The 26,566-nt window shown below is 46.4% G+C and overlaps 1 protein-coding gene across 3 annotated transcripts; it reads right to left on the reverse strand.

Moving 5' to 3' along the window:
- ANKRD54 (ankyrin repeat domain 54) lies at nt 1–26,362 on the reverse strand. Of its 3 annotated transcripts, none has more exons than XM_061639094.1 (8): nt 26,173–26,362; nt 21,993–22,040; nt 16,865–16,963; nt 13,315–13,386; nt 4,697–4,744; nt 4,458–4,582; nt 3,086–3,193; nt 1–2,066 (listed from the first exon to the last, which is right to left on the reverse strand). In XM_061639094.1, exons 1-8 carry the CDS (start codon nt 26,189–26,191, stop codon nt 1,992–1,994), a joined length of 594 nt encoding a protein of 197 aa, XP_061495078.1. In that variant the 5' UTR covers nt 26,192–26,362; the 3' UTR covers nt 1–1,991. The 3 variants fall into 3 exon arrangements, with proteins under 3 accessions (XP_061495078.1, XP_061495076.1, XP_061495077.1); XM_061639092.1 differs by lacking the exon at nt 26,173–26,362 and adding an exon at nt 23,867–24,227; XM_061639093.1 differs by lacking the exons at nt 4,697–4,744; nt 26,173–26,362 and adding an exon at nt 23,867–24,231.
- Nucleotides 26,363–26,566: the final 204 nt, after the last annotated feature.

The following is a 26,566-nucleotide window of genomic DNA, read 5'->3' on the forward strand; positions in this document are numbered from 1 at the left end:
TGAAAGCAAGACAGCATTTTATTGACGTTTACAGTGGAAAAGTTCAAATTGCCTTTCACCCTCCTTGCACATTGGAATAAAGTTCTTCGTATTCACAGTGACACCTCCGGCAAGGTCAGAGTCAAATCAGTCCCAAACTCTCCTCCCCTGAGCATTCAGTATTCTCCTATCACAGCTGTTTAGCTCGTGAAATCCAAGATTTTGACTTCTGTTTAAAGATACGAATCCAGTTATGCCGTTTGCCACAAAAGCAGCACACTTAAAGAAAAAAGGCTATCGTGATAGCCTGCTAGGCTCAAGGTCCTAAAACAGTCTTGGAATTTCAATGATACAGGAAACAGACCACAAGAATGGATTTGGTAAGTATGCCCCCTCCTATTAAAAACTTGGGCTGGCTGAAGTCAAAATACGCTGTTATGAGGCAACAATATCCTTGAGGACTTTTAGTCTGATGGGCTGGCATATATCAGGCAAGACGAGTTCTTCTCTTATCCTCTTTTGAAAAAAATGTAACCCCAGAATGAGAAAGCAAGCTATCCTCACATCAGTGATACAAATGTTGTTGTTGTTATATGCCTTCAAGTTGATTACGACTTAGGCAACCACAAACAGGAAGAGACACATTTCCATGGCCACAGCTAAATACAGCAGCGTTATCACGAAAGCATCATCTGTCCAATGCATGCACCCGCACTGGAAAAGCAACCCTTTTATTGCAATATCCATGCAATGCAACATGGAGACTACTGGCTTGGTTTGTTGCTATGAGCACAAACCTTGGGATCACTTTCTCCCCACTCCCTTTCTTGTGTGTGTAGAGATTTAAAGCTTCTGTTCTTGGTTTAGAACAAACCATGATTTGTCATTGCATCCAAACTCACCAAATTGTGGTTTGCTGTTACTTCTGAGTAAGTCCTAGGACTTTGAAGGAAGAAAAGTAGTGTATGAAGCAGCACTGAGCAACACCAGTGTGCTGTACGCTCCTTCCATCTCTAGTTTTCTAGAACAGATAATGTTAACTGGCAGAGGAAGAGAGAAGTAACCAGGGAGGAGGGAGGGAGAGAGAAAGTCGAAGGAACCATACAGTAGGAATAGGCAACTGGTAGCCTGGGGGCTCACTGCAGCCCTTCATTAGGCCCCAGTCCTAGGGAGCCCCTTATTATGCAAAAGCTGCTTTCTTCTTTGCTAGCAGATAGATACAAGCAAGGAGCTCTTTAAGTCTCTGACTTGCCTTCTCAGTATGAGTGACAAGAGGCTTTGACAGAGTTCTCTCCTTGCACAACTCAGCCACCAACTCCTGCTCATGAACCAAAAGGCAGGAATTGAGAGTGATCAGATTCATAAGGAAGGGCATAAAGGAAGAACTCTGTCAAAACCTCTGTAGCTATTTGGGAGGCAGAAAGAGGTTAAAGAGTTCTTTTGTATCTTAGCAGTGGGCAATGCTAGTATTGCTGGCCTTTCAGCCCTTTTTCAGTTCAAAATACTGCCCCCATTTAAAATTTAGTTGTTCAGCAGCCTCCCACCATCTATAAAACTGCTCAAAAATTCATGTCCTTAACATACTTGGAATGAAAATCAGATTAAGCTGTGTATGATGATACGCCCAGCAGCTGTCATTTCCCCCAATGTGCTCAAAGTACATTAGTTTTGTCATTTACAGGACCTTGAAGATACTTCTGAAAGGACAGTCTTCTTATAATGGGGCAACTCTCCTGCAAAATGTGACCCCACTTACTAAAATAGTCATCCTGATGCATTAAAAATGGCCCTTTGTCCCCCAAGGTCAGAACCTCAGCATTAACCTCCTGTCCTGAAGGAAGTGTCCAAGGCAGCAACAATGGCCCAACAAGTCTTTGGACCATTCATGTATATTCAATAGGAAAAGCGTGCTTGGTACTAGCAGTAGCAGGTTTGAAGTCTTGCAGAAGAGCTCCATTTGCTCCTTCTCCTGAAGCTTCTCCGTCTGATTGAGAAAAGAGCAGAAAAGCCTGTTACCTCTTCTCTAGCTTCTGCTTCTGCAAGCTGAGTGAGGTGAAGCTGGCCAGGAGGTCAGTAACCTCATCCACCTACCAGAGAAACAAACAAAACAACTTGTTATAGGAGCCAAAGCAAAATGTAGAACAGGAAAGCAAACTTGTGAGATCCTAGGATTTATTAATGAAAAATGGGACTTGTATTGTTCTGTCAAGCTACAGACTCCGAAAGCAAAAGAAATTTCTACTACTAAAAGACAGAGAGTGAAGAGAAGGACTTCCACAAAGAGTCCTTGAAGAATGGGTGAGAGAGTGAGGTCAGGAAAAGCAGGATGTATGGATTCTGACAATAATGATAACTTTTTAACTGCTAGAGTTGCAAGCTTTAAAAACAATACAATTCATCAACTAAAACTGGTGTGGGGAACCTTTGGCCCTCCAGATGTTGCTGAACTACAACTCCCATCAACCCTGGCCATTAGCCATGTGCACCAGGGCTGAAGGAATTGTAGTTCAACAACATCTGGAGGGCCAAATGTTCCCCATTCCTGAACTAAAATCACAAACTAAAATTTGGTTCCCCAATTCATCAGGACTGACAAAAAGACTAAGGTTAAAGAATCTGTATGATCAGAGATGCACTGGCTTTCTGTACCAGATTCAATGAAAAAAAAATCAGGACAATAGCTTTTCTTTCAAGTTTGAGCCAAAGCTACTACATATTTTTATTTTCACAGAGAAACTGTTATGGCACTGCTTCTAACAGTAAGAACCACATGTAACTGGAATAGGCAGCGCCCCATTGAAATCAGTATAGTCTGTAAAATTAAAATTTCTCCAACAATACCAGTGGACCTTGAACTTGTTCATCCTTAAGCCATTTTATGTTCTAATAATAGAGAGCATCCCATAGTCCCCAGTTTGATGAAGTAGTATTAAACAAGACCTTTTAAAAAGTTCTGGTAACTATTGTTTATTAAATAGTACACTATTTAAAAAGAAGCCTTATGCTTCCCTTCAGGAGTCTCTGAAAGGCACTGTCATTTTGCAATACTGAAATATGTATTTAAAACTCAAATATTTAAATATAGAAAAAAACCTTTTTCGTTCACCTGCTCTTTTGTGCTTGTCATCTGTAGTCTGGTACAAAGGTCATCCAGCTGTCCTTGCTGTTCATGACGCCCAAGGCGTTCAAGGTATTCCCGCAACATCTGGATGATCTGAAACAAGCAGCATAGGCAAGATGAGGTTTGCTATGAGCAATAGAGAGGCTGCAGACGTCTAACGGCAGGGTCAACATTTAAGCAAATCTGCTACAGCTCTTGAGGAACTTAAATAAAATTGAAACAGATCTAGGGGGGGAAACCCAGAATGAATAAAAAAGAAATCCAACCCTAACTGGGGGGCAGATGCCGTGGTTTTTCCACTAATACATGGAACAACAAAATAGACTTTCCAGAGCAACACAGTGTTTTGCTACTGTAAAGATTGGACTTTGCCCCTATTTTATATGCATGTTAAATCTAACAGCAGGTAGAAGATGTCTTCCTCCGCAGAAGGGCTCTCCAGGGAGCCTGTACCACAAGAAACTTTGATGCACAGGAGACTCATGTTTTGCAACCAAACTCTATTATTATTATTAATTATTATTATATTTCTTCCCCACTCTTTCCCACAAGGTTCCAGAGAGAGTTACAACAATATAAAATACATTATTAAACATAGTTAAAACAATTTACAATATTCAAATCAGAAGATCAGGGTTGGTTCTAAATATCTCCCCACCACCAAAAAACTCTCAGGTGTCAAATGCCACAGTAAAGAGATGTGTCTTCCACACAAGATGAAAGTTATACAGTGAAGGTGCCAGGCGCACCTCGGTGTAAAAGGAAGTCCACAACTTAGGGGCTACCACGGCTAAGATATTTCCCCACATCTGAATGATTTGAAACAAACTTCTGACAAAGGCAGAGCTACCAAAAAGGGACCCTTCTGCAAATACTAAAAATTAAGCATGCTTAACAATTAGGCATATTAGACAAATATGCTTAATTGGCAGACTTTAGAAGATAATATTTGCAATACATTGCCACAGAATTTTACATTCTGGAACAGGTTGGGGTCACAGGTAGGTAGGCTGGAGAAATGAAAGCCTGCCACACCTTTCATTCTCTTCCCTGTCTTCCAGCAGGCTGCTGGGGGAAGGACAGGTTGCTCTCCCCTTAAGTCTGAGCTGACTGCTTGCAGAGGGCTTTTGTGTTTAAGCAAAAAGCCACATCAAATTGGGATGAGGGCCATATGTTGCCCACTGCTGATACAGAGCTTTCCACGACCTAGAAGCCACTGATTCTCAGGTTACCAACTCTCCAGTACCCAAATACAGTGTCTTCCTGCCCCTCCCAACCATCTTCTAGGGAGCACTGAAAGCGATGCTAGATTCAGAAAAGTGGGCCAGCTGTTCCCCTCAAGAACACACTTCCCCACCTGCTTTACTTCAAGGCGCACTGCTTCCAGGCTCTGTGAGAGGCCCTCCTGCAAGATGTTGAGCTTTGATTTGGCCAAGTGCAGAGGAGTCCTTCCAGCTCGATCCAAGGCATCTACTCGAGCTCCTGGAAGATGTGCACAGAGAGGAAAAAGGAGTGTTTTAAAGAGGCCGGGCCCCTACAGATGACAACAACAAAAGGAGAAGGCAGCTTTGTAGTTTTACCAAGAGGAAGCATTACCTCCACGGAGCAGGGTGGTGATGATGGGAACATGGTTCGTGCAGGCAGCTGGGGAGGGAAAACACGAGACACACAACTAAGTAGTGCTTTACAGTAACTTTGGGGAGACAGACTCTGCCTCATTGGGGTAAAGGCTACCATACGGCACTCCTGCAAAAATGCTAAGAGTGAAAGCTGAGAAACCCCCAATTCAAACCTCACTTTTGAATCACTAGGCAGACTTAAGTAAGCCAGTACTGTTTCAGCCCTGCAATATGGGGACAGTAATACCGTTGTAAGGTTCCAGAGATAATGTGTAACCTTAAACCATGGTTTAGTGCTACATGCATGAGTCAGAAGAAGCCCAAGCAGTCTCAGGTGTGTGCCCTTCCCAGTCGCCTCCTTCCACAGAGCCAGAAAAAGGGCATCATCAGCATTTACCATCAGTTTCTCCTGATATTGTCGTCCTATGCCAACCCCTAAATTGTGTTTTACCACAAATTCTGGTTAAACAAGTTGCCTTCATAACATAAGATTACAAAGCTGACTTTGTTTGAAGCCTGTCTGTATGAAACTGACCAGAGTTTGTGATAAAGCCACAGTCCCTGGTTTGTAAACAATGGTAAACTGAGATTAGGGGAAATGGAAAGTAACTGTGGCTAAATGCTATAAAGATGTTTTAACTGTTTGATTGCTTGTTATTTGCTGCCCTTGGCTCCTTTGGGAGGAAGGATTGGATATAAATTTAACACAACAACAACAACAAATCTTCCTAGTCCTCAAGAAGAGGAGAGAGGAATCGGTGGGGGATGGGGAGTATGTGAGGCTAAAGTTTAGCTCAGCTTGTGATGATGTAGCATTAACCACGATTAAATGTTACATGCAAATGTGCTCAATGTAAGTACAACACTTTCATAAATATTTATTATTATTTTATTGCAAAGGGCTGTGATCAAGAAGTCTAGAATTTCATATCTAACGCTTCCATATTCAGTGATGAGAATACATACTGCAAATGAGGTACATTTACGTATTTTTTCCTCACAGTGCAACAAGGTTTTTAAAAAAATAGATTATGGGATATATTCTGTTCAAGCTGGCAAAAGATACAAGGTGAAGATTCATGAGACATTACAAGCGATGGGACATATAACCAAGCTGGTAGTTTGTCCCGTCCAGAGCCGAAAGAATGAGGCTGGAGTGTGCGTGCAAGTAAATCTCGTTTTATTAGAGTAATGGATACATCAAAGGCATTGCGCTTCATAGGAAACCCTACGCTAACTCACTAGAGTCCCTAACTATACTCTAGACATGCTCTGCAGCGTGTGAAGGAAGTTGACTCAACGACCCCCCACTGGGAGCGGCAGGCTTATATAGGAAATGTTTTCGAACGTAATCTCTGACTCCTTCGTAATTCCTGTCTTTGCCCTGTCCGTTTCTCGCGGCAACGGGAACGAGGAGACAGGGGACGCCCATCCAACGGCTCATCTGAAGACACCTGCTCCCGAGCAACGGGCTCGAGGTCAGGGGGCGGTGCCACGCTGGAATCCTCCTGGGAACTGCTTGGTAAAGGAGGAGCTGGCACTGACTCTGAAGCTTCCCCCCACAAGTCCTCTGCATCAACTGGGGGCGGTGCACTCAGCTCCTCAGAAAGGGCGTTACTCGTGGGAACTGGCTGGAGAGCAGGCTGCCCCCCTCCCACACGATCCTGCTCAGACACAACAATCCCCAACTCTGCTTCTTCTGGCTGCGGAGGTGCCTGAAACTCATGCCTCCCCCCTTCCTGTCCCTTCTGAGTTGGCTGCAGCTCAACATCATCCCCCCCTCCATGCTTTAACCCTTCCCACCCCTGAGGTCTAGGTTTCTCTGGATAAGCCTCATGGAATTCTCTCACCAAAGTCGGAGCGTGCACATTCTCCTCTGTTTCCCAGGAACGTTCAGTTGGATCGTACCCCTTCCAATGAATCAGGTACTGAAGACGCCCTCGGCGTTTTCACGAGTCCAAAATCTGTTCTACTTCGTATTCCTCCTCCCCCTCTAACAACAACGGCGGTGCGGGCTCCACTCGTGGACGGTGAGGGTCGGGGGCAGCGTCCTTGGTCAACAATGCCCTGTGGAAGACTGGGTGCATCTTGAAGGTGGGCGGCAATTTTAGTCTGTAAGCCACGGGGTTAATCTGAGCCTCCACCTCAAAGGGCCCGACACGCCGATCCTGCAGTTTACGACACCGGCCAGGCATAGCTAGGAAACGTGTAGAGATCCAGACCTGGTCTCCCACTCGTATGAGGTCCCCCTCTCTCCGATGCTGGTCAGCTGCGCATTTGTAATCCGCTTTGGCCTGTTCTAGTTGCTCTTGGAGTAGCTGTTGCATAGCGTGAAGTTCCTGCAAGTAATCCTCAGTGGCTGGGACTGAGAGACTGTCCTTTGGGGCAGGGAAGGCTCGGGGGTGGTAGCCAAAATTGGCGAAGAAAAGAGTCTGTTGCATGTGCGAATGCACAGCATTATTATAGGCAAATTCTGCTAAATGCAGGTAGGACATCCAGTTGTCCTGCTGATACCCCACAAAACAACATAAATATTGTTGCAACACTGCGTTGACCCTCTCGGACTGCCCATCCGTTTGGGGATGATGGGCGGATGACAGTCTCAACTCACTTTGCAGCAACTTCCAAACGCTTGCCAAAAACGCAAGGTGAATTGTGTGCCCCGATCGGAAACCAGGCTGTCTGGCAGACCGTGCAGCCGATACACATTTTGCACGTACAACTTGGCAGTGTCTTGAGCGCTTGGGAGCCCTGCGCACGGAATGAAGTGAGCCATTTTCAAGAAGGCATCAACGACCACCAAAACTGTGGTTTTCCCCTGCGAAGGTGGAAGGTCTATTATAAAATCCATAGTAATCATTCGCCAAGGTCCTCCTGGAGTAGGAAGGGGTTCCAGTAGCCCCGGTGGCTTCCCAGTGGCATGTTTAGCCCTCATGCAAGTGGGGCAAGAGCGAACGTAATGCTCTACGTCCTTCTTCACCTTGGGCCACCAGAACTCCCGAGTGACAGCTTGAATGGTCTTAAAAACCCCAAAGTGGCCTGCCGTGGGGGCGTCATGGCACTGACGTAGTACCCTCACTCGCAGTTCTCCGGGCGGCACATAAACAGCTTCCTGATGGTGCAGTATGCCATCCTTCCATATAAGGTCCTTCTGTTCTGCCTGGGGTGATGCGCCCTCTTCGACCCGCTGCTCCTGCACGAAAGGGTCTTGTTGTTGTGCTTCACGCACTTCAGCTTCCCAAGAATCTTGGCAGGCCCCTACTACTCCCCGCTCGGGAGGGATTATGTACTGTAATGGTCTTGGGGTGGGATCCCTCAGAAATTCTGGCTTCTTTGAGAGGGCATCAGCCCGCTTATTCTGTGCTTGGGAGATATAATGAATTTTGAAATGGAACCGTGCGAAGAACTGAGCCCAGCGCACTTGCCTCTGATTGAGTTTACGGGCGGTATGAAGACTCTCTAGATTATGATGGTCCATGCGCTCCTCAATTTCATGCTGCGCCCCTTCCAGATGGTGTCTCCAGGCTTCAAAGGCATCTCTAATGGCTAATAGCTCCTTTTCCCACACAGTGTAGTTTTGTTCAGAGTCGGTTAGTGTCGAGAGGCAGAGCTGGGGTCCCGGGGGGCTCGGGGAGTTGACAGAAGGGGATTCAGATGGATGGCAGAGGGAAGGGGGAGGAACTTCCCCCCTTTGGAGTGAAGACGAAACAGAGGAAATGCCAGTGATAGGGTCGCCTAGCAACGGGGAGCCTGAGAGCTCTGGAGTTTCAGAATCCTCCCTGGACATTCCCACGCCCCCCCTTCTCAGCAGCTCAGAGCAAGAGAGAGGGCTGATCACAGCAGAAAAGCGGAGAGACAGTTTACCATCAGCCCCTCCCCTATCCCCCATAATGGAATCGGAAACTTCAGAAGAGGAGGGAGTGATGCTTCCCCCCTCACCGCGCACACGCAGACAGCTGAAAAGACAGGAGAGAAGGGGGCGAAGACGGGCAGTACCTGAGGGGCAGTTAAGGAGGAGTGAAAGGTTGCGCGCCCGTTTGGCCCCTTCTTAAAGAACAGGCGGGAAGCAGCCCCTTGCTCTGTCAACTTTCTCCCAATGCCACAGGACCTGTATCCCTGTATTGATTCATGAGAAGACGCAGTCTTTGTTTGGACATTACCCTAATAAAACACGAATTACTTACAACCTCTGGTCTGGTTCCTGAGTCTCATCCTGGGCTTGACAGTTAGCTTTCTGGAAAAGTAGGCACAAGGCATCAGTTCTCCCCCTTTCTGGGCTGGTTGCAAAAAAACCCCTCTGATTGCGACGTCCGACGCATCCGTCTCTACCACAAAAGGGAGCCCCAGGTCGGCATGCTGTAGTATGGGTTCAGTAGCAAACCTTCGCTTCAGGCTCTCGAAAGCCTCTTGTGCAGCTTCTGTCCATTGGAAAGGTCCTGAGCCCTTCAGGCAATCCGTGAGTGGTGCGGTTTGGTGGGAGTAGTTGGCTATGAAACAATGGTAGTAATTCGCAAAGCCCAAGAAGCGTTGCAAATCCTTCTTCGTCTTGGGGGGTTGCCACGTGAGTACACAACAAACTTTTTCTGGGTCCATTTCTACTCCTGCTGGAGAGATCCGATACCCCAGAAAGTCCAACGTGGTTAGGTCAAACCCACACTTTTCCAGCTTCGCGTAAAGTCGGTGTTCCTGAACTTCTGCAGCACTGCACACACATGCGAGTCGTGTTCCTCGGGAGTATTCGAATAAATCAGGATATCATCCAAATACACTATCATAAAGCGGTCCACAAAGTCCCGAAAGATGTCATTCATAAAATTTTGGAAGACTCCAGGTGCTCCCGACAACCCGTATGGCATCACCAAATACTCAAACTGACCGTAACGGGTCTTAAATGCAGTCTTCCATTCATGACCTGCCTTAATCCTCACCAAGTTGTAAGCTCCTCTCAAGTCCAGTTTCGTGAAAATTTTGGCGGAACGCAACCTCTCCAACATTTCCCTAATGAGCGGCAGTGGGTAACTGTTGGGGATAGTGAGCTGGTTTAGGGCTCGATAATCATTACAGGGACGGAGCTCCCCCCTTTTTTCTTCACAAACAGCAGGGGTGCACCAGCTGGGGACTGTGAAGGGCGAATGAAGCCTTTCTTCAAATTGGCATCCAGAAACTCCCTTAACGCTGCCAACTCTGGTTCAGATAGAGAGTAGATCCGCCCGGCGGGGATGCGTGCCCCAGGCACCAAATCAATGCCACAATCATAGGGCCGGTGAGGAGGGAGTTGCTCCTCTTCCTTTTTATTGAAGACGTCCTGAAAACTCCCATACTTGGTGGGCAAAGTTATCTCCCTTGGGGGAGACGCCCCTGCCAACACCCGTGGCTCCTCTTCAGGCTGGCAATGTTGATGGCAGTACTTGGAGGTAAAAACCACCACAGCTTCATCCCAAAAGATTATGGGGCTGTGCCTAACCAGCCAAGGCATACCCAACACCACCGGGAAACGCGGCAAGGACGCCACATAGAATGACAGGTCTTCCCGATGCCCAGGGACCTTCACTTCCACAGACTCAGTCACCCGAGTCACCCCCCCAGACTTCAGAGGCCGGCCATCTATAGTTTCCACTGCCAACGGCTGACTCAGTTCTCTTGTGGGAATAGCATGGTGTAGCGCCAATTCTCGGTCTATGAAACAAGAGGATGCTCCGCTGTCGATCATAGCCTTGGCTGAGAAGCTCTCGCCTGAGGATAGGGTGATGCGAATGGGCAACAGAAGGGCCCCTTGGGAGGGAAGGGGTTGTAATGGAGGCTCAGTGTCTGTAGCACCCCCCAACTCTCTAGCCTCTACGAGAGCTGGGATGTGAAGTTTTCCGGCGGCTGGGATCTTCCGGTTTTGGCTGCACAATTTCTGGCGAGGTGTCCAGACTTTCCGCAATAGAGACACAGTCCTTCCCTCCGGCGTCTTTCCCTCTCCTCCTCTGTCAATCGCGGTCTAGCCCCCCCAATCTGCATGGGCTCCTCTCCCGACACAGCAGGGATGCCAGGATTGGGCACGGGGCGCACACGGGGCAGCGGAGCAGTAACCTGACTCCGTGAAGGCTTCATTCATCGCTCCAACTTTCTTCCTTCTAAGTGGCTGTCTATCTGCAAACTCAGTTGAATCAAACCCCTCAGTGAGTCGGGGTGTGTGGAGCGCGCCAGTTCATCCAACACTTCTGGACTCAGTCCATTTCTGTAGAAGTACATCAAGGCTGGGTTATTGTACTCCGTCTCCTGAGACAAAACACGAAAAGCATTCGTGTATTGCCCTATAGACCCCCTTCCCTGTCTCAGGGTCCCTGGCGGGCAACCGTCTCCTTCCTCTGGGGGTCTCGGAACATGTCCCCCATCACATTCTTGAAGGCGTCAAACTGGTGCAATATCTGGTCTTTGCGAATCAAATACGGGGTGGCCCATTTTGCCGCTTCCCCTTCCAATAAACTGATGATGAACGCCACCTTCGCATCATCAGTTGGGAACTCAGCTCTGCGCACTTGAATGTACAACTCACATTGGGCTAGAAACGTGGCAAACTGTTCACTCTGGCCCCCGTATCACACGGGGAGCCCCACTGGAGACTTCACAGGGGCTGCCGCCCCGGGAGGAGCAGCCTGGACTTGGGCAACCAAGGCATGAAGATTCTGGTTATCCACTTGCAAGGCTTGCGTTGCGGCTCTGAGGTTTTGGTTCTCGGCTTGTAGGGCTTGCGTAGTCACTCGGAGGTTCTGGATCTCGGCATACAAAGCTTCCATGGTGATAAGTACTCCCCCTCTTGCTCCGTTCTGGTCCATGTCATCCGCCATGGGAACAGGTTCGAGTAAGGATGGTGGTTGAGTCAATCTGTCCCGTCCAGAGCCGAAAGAATGAGGCTGGAGTGTGCGTGCAAGTAAATCTCGTTTTATTAGAGTAATGGATACATCAAAGGCATTGCGTTTCATAGGAAACCCTACGCTAACTCACTAGAGTCCCTAACTATACTCTAAACATGCTCTGCAGCGTGTGAAGGAAGTTGATTCAACGACCCCCCACTGGGAGCGGCAGGCTTATATAGGAAATGTTTTCGAACGTAATCTCTGACTCCTTCGTAATTCCTGTCTTTGCCCTGTCCGTTTCTCGCGGCGACGGGAACGAGGAGACAGGGGACGCCCATCCAACAGCTCATCTGAAGACACCTGCTCCCGAGCAACGGGCTTGAGGTCAGGGGGCGGTGCCACACTGGAATCCTCCTGGGAACTGCTTGGTAAAGGAGGAGCTGGCACTGACTCTGAAGTTCCCCCCCGCAAGTCCTCTGTATCAACTGGGGGCGATGCGCTCGGCTCCTCGGAAAGGGCGTTACTCGTGGGAACTGGCTGGAGAGCAGGCTGCCCCCCTCCCACACGATCCTGCTCAGACACAACAATCCCCAACTCTGCTTCTTCTGGCTGCGGAGGTGCCTGAAACTCATGCCTCCTCCCTTCCTGTCCCTTCCGAGTTGGCTGCAGCGCAACATAGTTATACCATTTAATGCCTTTCCTGCACCCATAGTTTCAAATGGATTTGCACAACAAGGAGAAGCAAAAGCTTATGTAACTTTTTAAAGATCAAAACACATAGTCATAGGATTCTGCCAAAGTCATCAGGTTTACAGTTAGTACCTCAATTATATCCTTGCAGGCCCACAATCCTCCAAATAAGTTTCCAGATTAATATTAACACTTGGCACTCACTTTGAAGTTTAATGCAATTCACACATAAATTACCACAGTAAACCTTACAACAGCCCTGATAAGATGTGTCAACATTATCCCCATACACCTTGTAGTGGTGAGTGGGCTTGCGTGTTCCAATGAACCCTGTGAGCGATGCCGTCGGGAGTCATGTGCTCCCAGGAGGGTCACCCATGGCGGTAAGGTCAAGGGGGAGGAACCAGACAAAGAACGATCCAAGAAAGTCCTCAACGGCAGAACAGGCGGAGGATAACAATGTGTATGTTATAATGGCTGTGAAGGCGGATGAAGGCTGCATCAGATAAAAGACTTCCAATCATCATGGTACCGTTGCCATTCGATCAAAGTCTTTTTCTGTCAAGACTGTATGTTGATCGTCGTGCGCTGATCTCCACACGTAAAACAAATTCATGCACAGGCGTCTTCCAACCAAATTATCTTGGAAGACAATCTTACTCGGTCATGAGTGATCGCCAACCCCACAGCAGAAGGGGAATGAGCCAGAGAGATATCGCTTGTGTAAGGCTACCTAGTGAGCTCATGGCCAAGTTCAGATTTGAGCCACAAATCTCCTGGATCCATAACTCATAGCCACCATACCACACCCAGGATAATCCTACCTGCACTCATAGAAAATCTAGTCTCAGTCTGGCTTCAATTTCCTTAAGGCGGAACCTTGGAAGTACATAGCTTAAAGAAATCCAGAATATCCCTAGTAGTTATCTTGAGCAAAAAGGTTGTTACTGTAATACAAAGGAAGGAAAAAAGATATATAGGAAAAAAATTAACAGGGAGTTCTACAGTGACAAGTAGGGTCAAATGGGACCACATGGCTGCATTCCAGGTGGTTGATGCTTACCCAAATGAAGGGGAGTGTTTCCTAGTCCATCTCGTTGATTTGGGTCAGCTCCATGGTCCAAAAGCAATTGCACTAAAAGACAAACAGACCCCTCTTAAGTTTGTCTTGATGGACACAGCAAACACACCAAAGCTCCCCAAATCATGGTCATCTGTCTCTACAGTACGCAGGCAGCATGCCCCCAAAGAATATCACTGTGCATAGCATCACTCCTCCCTAGGGTTGCCAGATCTCCGGTTTTCTGCTGGAGTCTCCGGCAAAAGGGGGCCGTCTCCGGCCATAGTTGCTTTGAAGACGTTGATCTCCGGCTTTTGAGCGTCTGCCTGAGGCACGCATGCGTGATTGACACACGCATGCGTGACGGCGGCCGCTCCTCCCACCCAGAGGCAGTCTGTGCCTGCGGTGTCCATCGCGGCCGCTAGAGCACCTCGTCGTTTCGAATGAGACGGCCGTTGGGAGGGAGGAGCTCATCGTTTCGAATGAGACGGCCGTTGGGACTGGAGGCAGGAGCAGGCAGGCAGACAGAGAGAGAGAGGGGGGGGACTGTCTGTCTGTCGGTTCGGCATACAAAGTCTAGAAGGAACAATATGCTCCCCAGTGAGCCACAAGCCTCTTTCATGTTGCATTATGTAAAGGTGCTTCCCTGTGTTCCAGCAGGCAATTGCTGTACAAGGGACTCATCCCTGAAGAGGACAACCAGTGAAAACCCTTAGTCCTTCTTTAATTCCAAACACAACTCTCAGGCACTTATTGCAAAAGGTAAGCAGTGATATCTCCCTCTTATTTCTCAGTGGCTTCATTTCAGCTGTCAGTAGTCACCACCTGACTTAGCTATTAGAAGGAATAACAGTAACTGCTATCCAGAGCTCTTAATAGGAAGGTTGAATTGTGATTCTCAGGGCTATCTCTTGAGACAGACAAGTCATGCATCTAAAATCCTCCTCATCCTTTGCACTGCATGGAAGGAGGAAAAGATGGTTGGGAATTTGAGGCTTTGATAAGAAGCAACAACTAGGTAGCTAAAGACACTACAAATATTTACTTTCACAGGGGCCTGATGCTCTTAGAAACATTTTCCTAACAGAAGTCTCTCAAAAATCACATACTCTCCTCCTCAGTTTGCTTTCTCAGAATGTTTTCCATCATCCCTCATGGCCAGGCTGCTTGGATGTGTTGTGTGTGTATTTTTTATATATCTTAAAGCCAACAATGGCATACATACACATTGCTGCCAGGGAAAGAAAATGGCTTCAATGACACTTATTAAATGAGCCACTGAAGCAATTCCCTTTTACTGGCAACAAGGCAAGGCATGCTGTGTCTGTTATACTTCCTGAAACTGTTTCCTGTTAAGGCCTACATTCAATAGAAGTTTTGGTAGAAAGGGGGTAGTTTTACTCTTCATTTTTCCTGCATACTGTTAAGTTTTTTAAATCAAAACACCAACTTTTTAAAAGAAAATACCAATTTGTAACTATCATAATTATAGTTATTAAAATATTGCATGTTTCACTGCCTGTTATTAGAATATGTATGGTTTTTGATGTAGGCTTTCATGGAACAATCCTATACATGTCTATACAGCCCTATAGAGATCAATAGGACTTATAGATAAATCTGTGAAAGTTCAGACCTAAATATATTGAATATTTATATATGAAAGATGGGCTGAGGAACCCCAGGGAGAGGGCTGAATAAGCCTCAGAGAGGGGCTGAAGACCCTCAGGGAGAGGGCTGCATAACCTTAGAGGGGGGGCAGAGAGAGCGATGGGCTGCATAACCTCAGAGAGAGGGGGCAGAGAGAGCGATGGGCTGCATGACCTCAGAGAGAGGGGGCAGAGAGAGCGATGGGCTGCATGACCTCAGAGAGAGGGGGCGGCAGCTGTGAGCTGAACAATTCTCAGAGCTGATGTGCTTGTCCCTCCATCTTTATCTTGCTGTAGATAGCCGGGACGAGGTCCAGAACGTCCAAGAAGCACGCACAGCAGGATCTTGGTAGGCATGCCTTTATGGAATCATATGGCTTCCTTTATGGAATCAATCCATGTCTTGTTTGGCCTTCCTCTTTTTCTACTCCCTGCTATTTTCCCAAGCATTATTATCTTTTATAAAAGATTATTCTTATGTTGGATAATCTTTTATAAGACGTTTCATCTTGATGCAATTAAAAAACATTCAATTGCTTCAGCAGGCAAAAAAGTCATTAAGTGGTCTGCCAAGACCCTCAGTAATGTTCAAGTAGTGGTGGTGGTGAGTTTGCAAATCCCTGGTCTATCGCCTTGCTGTCTGGTTGTGAGTTTACAGGAAGCATTTGACTGGCCAGGGTTGGATGCTGGGTTTGAAGAACATAAGGACAGCCCTGCTGGATCAGCCAAAGGCCCATTTAGTCCAGCGTCTTGTTTGCACAGTGACCACCTAGATGCCTGTGGGAAGCCCACAAGCAGGACCCGAGTGCAGCAGCGCTGTCCCCACTTGTGATTCCCAGCAAATGGTACACAGAGCCATATAGCTTGTGATATAAAGGGCCTTTACTCTGATCCAACAGGGCTCCTCCAGCAGCATTGTGGCATACTTGTGTGCAGGGCTGGATTACCCACTAGGCCCCTGCATTAGTGCCTATGAAACTCCTACAGGTCTACAAGAAAGTTTGGGTTTTACAAAATAAGTTAATTAATGCAAATTATTGTGTGATGTAGCAGTTTAATAGTGAATTAAATGTGTGGGGCTTAGTTCCTTAATAAGCATGTTTACAGTTGCTGCCTTCAGGGGCATCCATCTGTGCTCCCATCTAACATCTCTGCAACACTAAGCTCCTTTCTTCCAATAATGGCCTGGCCTGAGGGCACGTAAACCCTTCTTGCCAGAAGCAAGTAAGCTAGATTAAATGTTCCCTAAAGGTGTTGAACTGTGACCTGGGAGACCAGGGTTTGAATCCCCACACAGCCATGAAGCTCCCTGGGTGACCTTGGGCCAGTCACTGCCTCTCAGACTCAGAGGAAGGCAATAGTAAACCACCTCTGTCTGAATACTGCTTACCATGAAGACCCTATCTGGGATCAACTTGAAGGCAGTCCATTTCCATTTTGCATCACCCTAAGCTTGTGAGAAAGAATGACCTTGTCACTTCAGATGGACCTAGGAACACCCTATTTTAGGTAAGATTTCTATTTTAATCTCCAGAGAATTTTTTTTTGAATGGTATGCTCCAAGCAACTGTGGTTGATACAATGTATCATGTTTAATGATGTCACTAGGGCCCGCCCTGTGACATCACTAGGGCCCGCCCCCATTTTATCAGGTTTTTGGATGGTTCCGACCTGGCAACCCTACTCCTCCCCTGTATCAGGCCATGCCAACTATTTATGGCCAGAGTTTCCTTCCACATACTAGGAGCGGTGGGCTGCCCAGGTGAAAACCTGAGATGTTTACAAAATGGATATTGCCTTTTGAGGAGCACAGCTCTTAAAGACAAACAGAAAATGATGAGCAATCCATCCCAGAGAAACTGGGTCAGAGGTCGACAGTCCCACCTCATTTCAATGTGACTTACCAATACTGTCGTTTCCATTGCAGGAAGCAAAGTGCAAGGCCGTTCGGCCTTTGTCGTCAGCTGCACAGGGGTCCACCCCATCTTCCAGAAGCTGCTGCACTGGGGCCACCAAGGAAGACAAAACAAGACAGCATTAACAGAGTTGTTCTGTCAGCCATTTCCCATTAGAACCACAGTTTCTGTGCCTGAGGGTGTGGGACTAGATCCAGACGGCGGGCTAGATGGTTATCTCCCCCAACCCACCATGGACCAAATTTGACAGATGGACAGTGCAAATGCACAGCCCACAAAGCACCTCTGCAAGACTCACCAGTCAGCTGATTGCGAAGCCCTTTGCACAGAGTTTGGCCTGCAAACCCCTTTCAACTGAGCCAGTTCTTTACCTGCCCGACTCCTGACATGATATATGTCAGGTGGGCGTGGCTTGGTCAAAATATCTGGTGGGCCAAATGTCGAGAGGCCTGGTGGGCCTAATTAGGCCTGTGGGCCAGAGGATACCCCACCCGTTTGGTGCAATGGATTCTGGGAAACGTTTCAAATACTGGTAAGTGCTGAAGAGCTATGCATAGCACATACAGAATCAGACTTTTTCAGTAACGGTTACTGACAAGCAGTTCAACACCAGTTACTTTCTTAACAAACTGAAGTGAAAGAACATCACACAAAGCATAGATGGGGAGAACATGTATTTACTGAGACCCGAATTGGTTTCTGCTCAGAATGGCCCTTTATGAACTCCCCAAAACCAGCACTTTAAAGCCAACTCCAGTGGCATTATGCTTCGCTATTCTCCTGATGCAAATACATTATGCAGATCTGGATCCTCATTTTGTCAGGATAAATTTGCTGCTCTTTAATGCCAGATCGGTAAATAATAAAACCTCCCTCATCTATGATTTAATCATGGATGAGGTGGCCGATCTGGCATGCATTACCGAAACCTGGGTGAGCGATCTGGGAGGTATTAATCTCTCCCAGCTGTGCCCACCTGGGTATTCGGTTCAGCATCTGGGTAGATCCGAGAGTCGGGGAGGGGGAATTGCTGTGGTCTATAGAAGTTCCATCTCTCTTGTTAGGCACCCCATCCAAGTGGCTAATGGCCTGGAGTGTCTGCACATTACGTTGGGCCAGCAAGACAGACTGGGAATACTGTTGGTGTACCGTCCACCCTGCTGCCCAACAGCTTCCCTAACTGAGCTGACAGAGGTGGTCTCGGACTTGGTGTTGCGATCTCCCAAACCTTTGGTATTGGGGGATCTCAACATTCATGCCGAGGCCGCCTCTGGAGCGGCTCAGGACTTCATGACCTCCATGACAGCCATGGGGCTGTCTCAATTTGTTGCTGGCCCAATGCATGTGTCAGGACATACTCTAGACTTGATTTTTGCCACTGGAATGGGGGAAGGTGATCTGGGAGTGAGGAATCTTACATCTATTCCTTTGTCATGGACAGATCATCGCCTCTTGAGATTTAGACTCACATCGTCTTCTCCCCTCTGCAAGGGTGGAGGACCAATTAAGATGGTCCGTCCCCGGAGACTAATGAATCCTGAAGGATTTCAGAGGGCTCTGGGGGATTTTCCGGCTGATAAAACTGACGATCCTGTCGAAACCCTGGTCACTCTGTGGAATACGGAAATGACCCGGGCAGTTGACACAATCGCCCCGGTGCGCCCTCTCCATTGCATGGCTCAATTGGCCCCTTGGTTTACCGAGGAGCTAAGAGTGATGAAGCAAGAAAGGAGACGGTTGGAGGGTAAATGGAGACGAACTCCCGACGGCTGTAATTATGCACTTGTGAAGGCCTCCACGAAACACTATGTGAAGGCGGTGAGGATGGCGAAGAAGCAATACTTCGCTACCTCCATTCAGTCATCTTGTAACCGCCCAGCGGAACTTTATAAGGTTGTCTGGAGACTTTTACACTCTGGTTCTCCGGACGCAATATTACCATCAATAGCCCGCTGTAATGAGTTTGCGAGGCACTTCCAAGACAAGATCATAAACATCCGTCGGGACCTTGACTCCAATATTGTAACAGTTGAATCTAATGAGGTGTCCAGAACACAGTCTTGTCCTGTTTTATTGGATGAGTTTCAGTTGGTACAGCTCGAGGATGTGGACAAGGTGCTTGGACAGATACGGGCGACAACTTCCGCTCTGGACCCTTGCCCCTCGTGGCTAATAAAAGCTAGCAGAAATGGAACGGCCGGCTGGGCCAAGGAGGTAATTAATGCCTCGTTACGAGAGGGAGTGGTCCCACCTTGCCTGAAACAGGCGGTAGTGCGACCGCTCCTAAAAAAGTCCTCCTTGGACCCTGATAACTTTAACAACTATAGGCCGGTAGCAAATGTTCCATTTCTGGGCAAGGTTCTAGAGTGTGTGGTCGCTCGCCAACTCCAGGCCCTCTTGGATGAAACTGATTATCTGGATCCATTTCAATCCGGCTTTCGGCCGGGGCTTGGTACAGAAACAGCCTTGGTCGCCCTGTATGATGACCTCTGTCGGAAGAAAGACAGAGGGAGTGTAACTCTGTTGGTTCTCCTTGATCTCTCGGCGGCTTTTGATACCATCGACCATGGTATCCTTCTGGGGCGACTCGCGGAGTTAGGAGTTGGAGGCACTGCTTGGCGGTGGCTGTGCTCCTATCTTGAGAATCGTCTCCAGAAGGTGATGCTTGGGGAACACTACTCGAGTCCCTGGGTGCTCCAGTATGGGGTCCCGCAGGGCTCAGTTCTGTCCCCCATGCTTTTTAATATCTATATGAAGCCGCTGGGTGAGGTCATCAGGAGTTATGGAGTGCGTTTCCAGAAATATGCTGACGATACGCAGCTCTATTTCTCCTTTTCATCTTCTTCAGGTGAGGCTGTTGCTGTACTGAACCGCTGCCTGGCCGCGATAATGGACTGGATGAGAGCAAACAAACTGAAGCTCAATCCTGACAAGACTGAGATGCTGCTAGTTGGGGGGCCCTCTGCTCAGATGGTTGATGTCAGACCTGTCCTAGATGGGGTCACACTCCCCCTAAAGGAACAGGTCCGTAGTTTGGGGATCTTATTAGATCCGCTTCTGTCACTTGAGGCCCAGGTAGCCTCGGTGGCACGAAATGCGTTCTACCAGCTTCGGCTGGTAGCCCAACTACGACCCTATCTGGACAGGGAGAACCTAGCCTCAGTTATTCACACTCTGGTAACCTCTAGATTGGATTACTGTAATGCTCTCTACGTAGGGTTACCTTTGAAAACGATTCGGAAACTTCAGCTAGTGCAGAATGCTGTGGCCAGAGTTCTTACTGGGATGAAGAAATTCGACCACATAACACCTATTCTGGCCCAACTGCACTGGCTTCCAATATGTTTCCGGGCCAGATTCAAAGTGTTGGTCCTTACCTATAAAGCCCTTAACGGCACTGGACCGCAATATCTGATGGAACGCCTCTCCCGCTATGTTCCTACCCGTTCACTCCGCTCGACGTCTAAGGCCCTTCTCCGGGTCCCAACCCATACAGAGGCCCGGAGAACAGTAACAAGATCTAGGGCCTTTTCAGTGGTGGCCCCCGAATTATGGAATGCCCTCCCAGATGAGATACGCCTGGCGCCTTCTCTGTCATCTTTTCGGCGCCAGGTAAAAACCCACTTCTTCACCCAGGCATTTTAAAGTATTTAAGCTTTTAATCTTATTTTTTTTAGTTTTCTTTCACTTTGTTTATATAATGTTTATATTGTCTGCGCAATACACACTTGCTGTATTTTAAATATTGTGGTTTTATCATGTTGTACACTGCCCTGGGAGCTGCTAGCTATAGGGCGGTTTAGAAATGCAACTAAATAATAAATAATATCTCTATCTATTACTACTGCTACACAAACATATATTACATTATGCCCTCTTATTCTGAAATTGCTTCTGGTGCAAGACAAAATAATTCATATGATATCTCTCCCAGCATAATTCAGCCAACATTAAGCACCTTATATTCTGATTTGTATGGGGGCGGGGAGAGATTTAACACAGGCTTATGTTTCACATAAACTAATGAGACTAAAAAGGATTTCACTTCCCTGGATTATACTCAACCTCTTCCCTATGTCATACATAACAGTATGCAGACTATGTGCCACTGTGCTGTGATAAGCTGGAATTGGTTACGGGTGGCTAAGGGGCAACTAGGAGAGAAAAGAAGCTATATTGTGTGAGGAATACATATATAGCAGAGCTGAAAGGCTCTGCCATTGGCCAAGGGAGCAAGAGCCACTGGAAAGCTGTTTCCCCCACCTCTGAGTAAGAAGACCTTCCTCTTCCAACAAGCTTTCTAAGTAGAGACTTTACCCCAGTCTGCATCTGTGTTGGAATTGTTTTTAAGATGTTTTTAGTGTTTTATCACTTGTTTGTTGCTTGGGGCGCCTTCTGGGATGTAAATTCAGTAAATAAATATCAGGGCAAGAAGGAGACCCCCTGGACCCATCCGTCTGCCAAAGAAACAGCAGCCTCAGAGACTTGCTCCCTCTGACCACTGCCTGAAAGAACACCTTGAACAATTTTGTACCCAAGAACTAGTGTCTGAGTTTGCTTTTTTCCTTTTCCCTCCCCATCTTTTTTCTTTTTGTATCTCTGAGACTGTAAGCCTGAGGGCAGGGACCTTCTTATCACTGATTAGCTCTGGGAGCCTCTTGTAGCTGAAGAGTGGGTAAAAAAAACTTTAAGTCATGTGGGGGGGCATTGTTCTCCAGATATTGCTGAACAACAACTTCCATCAGCCACAGCTGGCATAGCCAATGGCCAAGGATTATGGGAATTGTCGTTCAGCAGCATCTGAGGGCAAAAGTTCCCCACCCCTGCTTTCAATAAAGCTTACAGCTTGGTCACTAGATCCCTCCTCAGCCCACTAATTTCCTTCAAGTCACTGACAGAGCCTTTTAAAGGTCCTCTTCTCAATGGGATTTTCAAGAATCGGACACTCCGAACACTGTTCTGAAGCCACCAACGTTCATAATTCACAGCAGTCTCTTTACCATGCAGAAAACCATGTTCTGCTTCAAGCTCGTAAGACATACATCACCAGAACTGATGCAGAAGACAGCAACAACACATTGAGATATACACTAGGGCCCGAATGATGTAATCTTACCTGTTTCTAAATCATTAGAGTTGGCAGCTTCTCTCAACCGTTTCAAAGCTGTGGAAAAAGGACAGCAGGTGTTTTGTTTTCCTCATTGAAAAGTGAATAGGGCAACAAGAATAGTTTAATGCCCAACTCCTAGACTCTTTACAAAAAATGAATAAATCAGGATTTGCAAAACTGATGCTTATTTATTTCTCATTTGCTGTGCACAGTCCCCACCTTTCACAAGGCTAACACAGCATTTTTGTGAGCACTCAGAAGTAGAACATTTTTAGAAATGTTTGATTTTTTTTAAAAAAAAATGTGGTATCATACTGCATACAGACTATTTTAAAAAGGTATCAGTTACCAAATGTATATTGTTGATGTAAGCAGGTTCATACCGATTTCTGGTTTATTTGGTAGGTTTGCAAAGAAATTCAGATTAGTCTAACTGATATGATAAAAGAGATTGTGGGATATAAGTTGCCAACAGACCCCACAGTCAAAACATTAGGTACACAACCAGGGTTAATCCCAATCAAGCTCTACAACTTTTAAGGAACATAGGAGGGTATTAGATTTGTTAGATTTATACAGTATTGGAATCAAAGAAGAAAACACCAAAAGGTTAGAAAATATTTATAATTGCTTAAGGACCAACACTTAAGATAATGTTTAATATTAATGTATATGGTAAAAGTTGTATTTGATTATATGAATAATATTTCTAATTCTGTTGTCTGTTTCTGTCTACATGCAAAAGTTAAAGCAGTATTTTGTACCCTGGAAAATAAAAAACTTCACTAGCTAGCTTATTCATTGTGTCTGCTATGTAGCATGTGTTTGCTCAAGCCCCATTGACACTTAACTGGGTATTTCTCGCATTTCAACATCATTACAGGTTCTTGTGTGCTGCCCTCCAAAAACCCCCACTAGAAGGCCATGTGTTTCCCTGATGTACAACTTGTGAGCAATAGTGCTCATCCATTTTTAAAAAAAATAGATGTGCAAACAGCAGCAAGGCTGCTTTCCTCTCCCGTCTCTCATACCGTCTTATAGTCTCATTATTTTGTGAAGTTTTTTTAAAGAAATATTTGGAAGGCTCTGCACTCTCCCTCTTCTACACCTTCCCCTCCTTCTTTGGTTGTCATTTTGTCAGGTCTTAAAAGCTGGAAGTTTACTTCACCTGGGCCTTATGCAAACTTACCTATGACACAGTGACACAATGGGCCTTACATCTGAGTATGCATGCATGCATGCATAACAGGCTTGCCCTGTAAGGTTGCATCAGACTTCACACACTCACAATCAAGGCAGGTAGCATGCAAAACTCCTTCAGTATGATGAAGATCGCTAGAGCCAGTCGTGTTACTTATTTCAGATCTGTATCTCAGTCTCACACTTGCATGGGTATCACACTACTCCAGGGGAGCTCAGAATGGTAGTTTAGCCCCACAAAAACAGTAATAAGCAACACAAGAATTGCAATATAGAGTTATACACACTTAACCTATTAACTGACTACGTGAACAAGCGTGAAAGGCAAATCCCAAGCATGTTTATTCGGTACAATAGGATTTACGCCCTAGTAAACATGTTTAGGATTGAAGCCCAATCCTGTGCATATTTACGCGGACGTAAACCCCGGGGGAGGGGTCCCCCTGATGTTGCAATCCCTTAATGCATTTACATGGGAGTAAGCCCCACTGGACCCATTAGAATTTCCTTCCGAGCCAAAGCATGCAACAGGACCAGGCTTAGAGAGAAACGTAGACAGCCAGAGGATCTCCTTCCAAGCCCAAGCTGTGGAAAAACTGGACTGGTGCGGGGGTGCCATGCTGCGCTGAGAAGCGGGTCTTAGCTGTCCCCTCGCTTCAGCTCCACGCCCAGCCCCTCACCGTGGATCTCCTTGCCGAGAGGCCACACCTTGCGGTGTAGCCGGGCGGCCTGGCGGCGGCGGCTAACTATCTTGCACACGCGGTGGTCGCACTGCCACGGGAACTGCAGGTAGTCCAGGGAGCCGGGAGTCGGAGCCTCGGGGACGGTCCGCAAGGCGGCCCTGAGCCCCAACAAAGAGAACATGCTCGCTGTGCCGGGGCTGGGGTCCGCGGCATCGCCGCCTTCCATCCCCGCACCTCCGGATCTCAAGATAACCGGGCCCAGAATCGGAACGCGAACGGGGGGGGGAGTGAACTCGCGTAACCATAGGAACGATGGGAAGGGGATGGGCCTAAATTCAGCAAACTGTCACATCCACACAGAAGCTCCGTAGTAGCAGCCGCGTAGCCAATAGGAGGAAGTGGAAGCTATAAGAGGCGGGCAAAGAATGTCCTACGAGGGATTGTCCCCAAAGAGGTATTTTAAAGAAAGTCGTTCTACGCAGGGCCTGTTTCCAAGTAGAATCCGCCATATGCGGGGCTAGAGTAACGGTCAGTTCATTCGCTGCAATCCAGTACACACTTACCTGGGAGTAAGTCCCATTGAACCCGATGGAGTTTACTTCTGAGTACACATGTATTGGATTGCACTTTTAGTGCCGATCCTTATGTATCCAAGTCACCACAGAAAGCTGACGGTGGAAGGGGAATGGAATGGGGTATCCTGGAGGAGGGGATGGCTGGCAGGTACTCTAGTGCATTGCGGTGTCAAGTGCACATTTTGTTGCAGGCGCCACATGTAGAAATCTATATCAGACTGAATAACAGAGTAAGATTAAAAACACACTCTTTCATTGCAGTGCATGCCCTCTACCAAAAAAAGCTGTTTCACTTTCCAGTTCAGATTTTCTTTCAAAGTGCTGTCGCAGAAGGAAGTCTTAAGTTACGTTGCTGTGCCTTTAAAAGCCAAGTAACTTTATGGGGGCGTTACAGCATACAATTGTTCTGATGAGCAACCTATACTCTGGACAAGAGGCTACTATAAGGGCAGAATATGGAGAAACCGATTGGTTCCCCATTGGAAAGGTGAGGGGTGTATTTTATCACCCCATTTATTTAATCTACATGCAGAACATATCATTCAGAAAGCGGGATTGAACCAAGATGAAGGAGGTGTGAAAATTGGAGGGAGAAATATCAATAATTTAAGATATGCAGACAATACTATACTTTTAGCAGAAACCAGTAATCATTTGAAACGAATGCTGACAAAAGCTAAAGAAGAAAGCACAAAAGCAGGACTACAGCTGAACGTCCAGAAGTAATGACAACAGAAGATTTATGCAACTTTAAAGTCGACAAGGAGGACACTGAAATTGTCAAGGATTATCAAGACACTGGCACAGTCATTAATCAAAATGGAGGCAATAGTCAAGAAAGCAGAAGAAGGCTAGGACTGGGGAGGGCAGCTATGGGAGAATTAGAAATGTCCTCAAATGCAAAGATGTATCACTGCACGCTAAAGTCAGGATCATTCAGGCATGGTATTCCCAATTTCTTAAGTATGGATGTGAAAGTTAGACAGCGAAAAAAGAGGATAAGAGAAAAATCAACTCATGTGAAATGTGGTGTTGGAGGAGAGCTTTGCGCATACCATGGACCGCAATAAAGACAAATAATTGGGTGCTAGAACAAGTTAAACCAGAACTATCACTAGAAGCTAAAATGATGAAACTGAGGTTATCCTACTTTGGACACATAATGGGAACACATGATTCACTAGAAAAGACAATAATGCTGGGAAAAACAGAAGGGAGTAGAAACAAAGGAAGACCAAACAAGAGATGGATTGATTCCATAAAGGAAGCCACAGACCTGAACTTACAAGATCTGAACAGGGTGGTTCATGACACATGGAATTGGAGGTCACCATAAGTCGTAATCAACTTGAAGGCACATAACAACTTTAGGAACGTGATTGCATCTGGTGAAGCCTTTAGCATCACATTTCCATCTATTTATTTATTTATTTATTTAGACCATGTATATACCACTGTTAGTTAGATAAAACTCTAAGCGGTGCACAACATAAGTGAAAACATCTTTAAACAAGAGATACAAACCCCCCACAATCTATAAAATACAATTAACTGAACAAAACATCCTCTTTAGTATCAACATATAGTAGAAACATTGCATATAAAATTAAGTACAAGAAATACATCTGCAGAAATTTTGTGTGCTATAAGTTAAAAAGACTTGTCAGAAAAAAGCAACATGCTTGTTTGATTTCTTTTATACGTTTCATTGATAGAGAACCTGGTTACCTGAAAGCACTGCAACCATGACTGGATCCCAAGAAGTTTTTGTGGTCCCCCAAACATTCCAAAATTTGTTTTAAAAATCGTTTTAAATATATTTGACTGCTCTTCTGGGTCCCTCACTGTGATTGCCATGATGCGAAAAGGATTTTTGTGGCCCCCTCCATTTGTTTCCCATCGAAAATATACAATATAAAATTTAAAAAAACATATTTACTGACTTCTCCAATAGGTTCCTCGCTGTGATAAAGTTTAACTGACCGGCTTCGTTTGTTTGTTACATTAATTCTTATTTCCAGATCAACAGCTATGTTAACGTAGCACCTTAAAGCTTAAACAAATTTATTTATCACTCCACAATTAATAAATGCGTTAGTCTTGAAGATGCCGCAAGACCCTC

Source organism: Rhineura floridana, chromosome 8 (genome assembly GCF_030035675.1).
Source record: "Rhineura floridana isolate rRhiFlo1 chromosome 8, rRhiFlo1.hap2, whole genome shotgun sequence".
Taxonomy (NCBI): domain Eukaryota; kingdom Metazoa; phylum Chordata; class Lepidosauria; order Squamata; family Rhineuridae; genus Rhineura; species Rhineura floridana.

Bases quoted from the DNA above. Each gene is read 5' to 3' on its own strand.
- ANKRD54 (XM_061639092.1), bottom strand. From the start codon at position 24,095: ATGGAAGGCGGCGATGCCGCGGACCCCAGCCCCGGCACAGCGAGCATG. The intron at 4,745-13,314 runs GTAAGCATCAAC...TTCCCTCCCCAG, and splicing joins AAACACTCCCCTTCATTTGG to CTGCCTGCACGAACCATGTT. The intron at 4,583-4,696 runs GTAATGCTTCCT...CACATCTTCCAG, and splicing joins CACCACCCTGCTCCGTGGAG to GAGCTCGAGTAGATGCCTTG.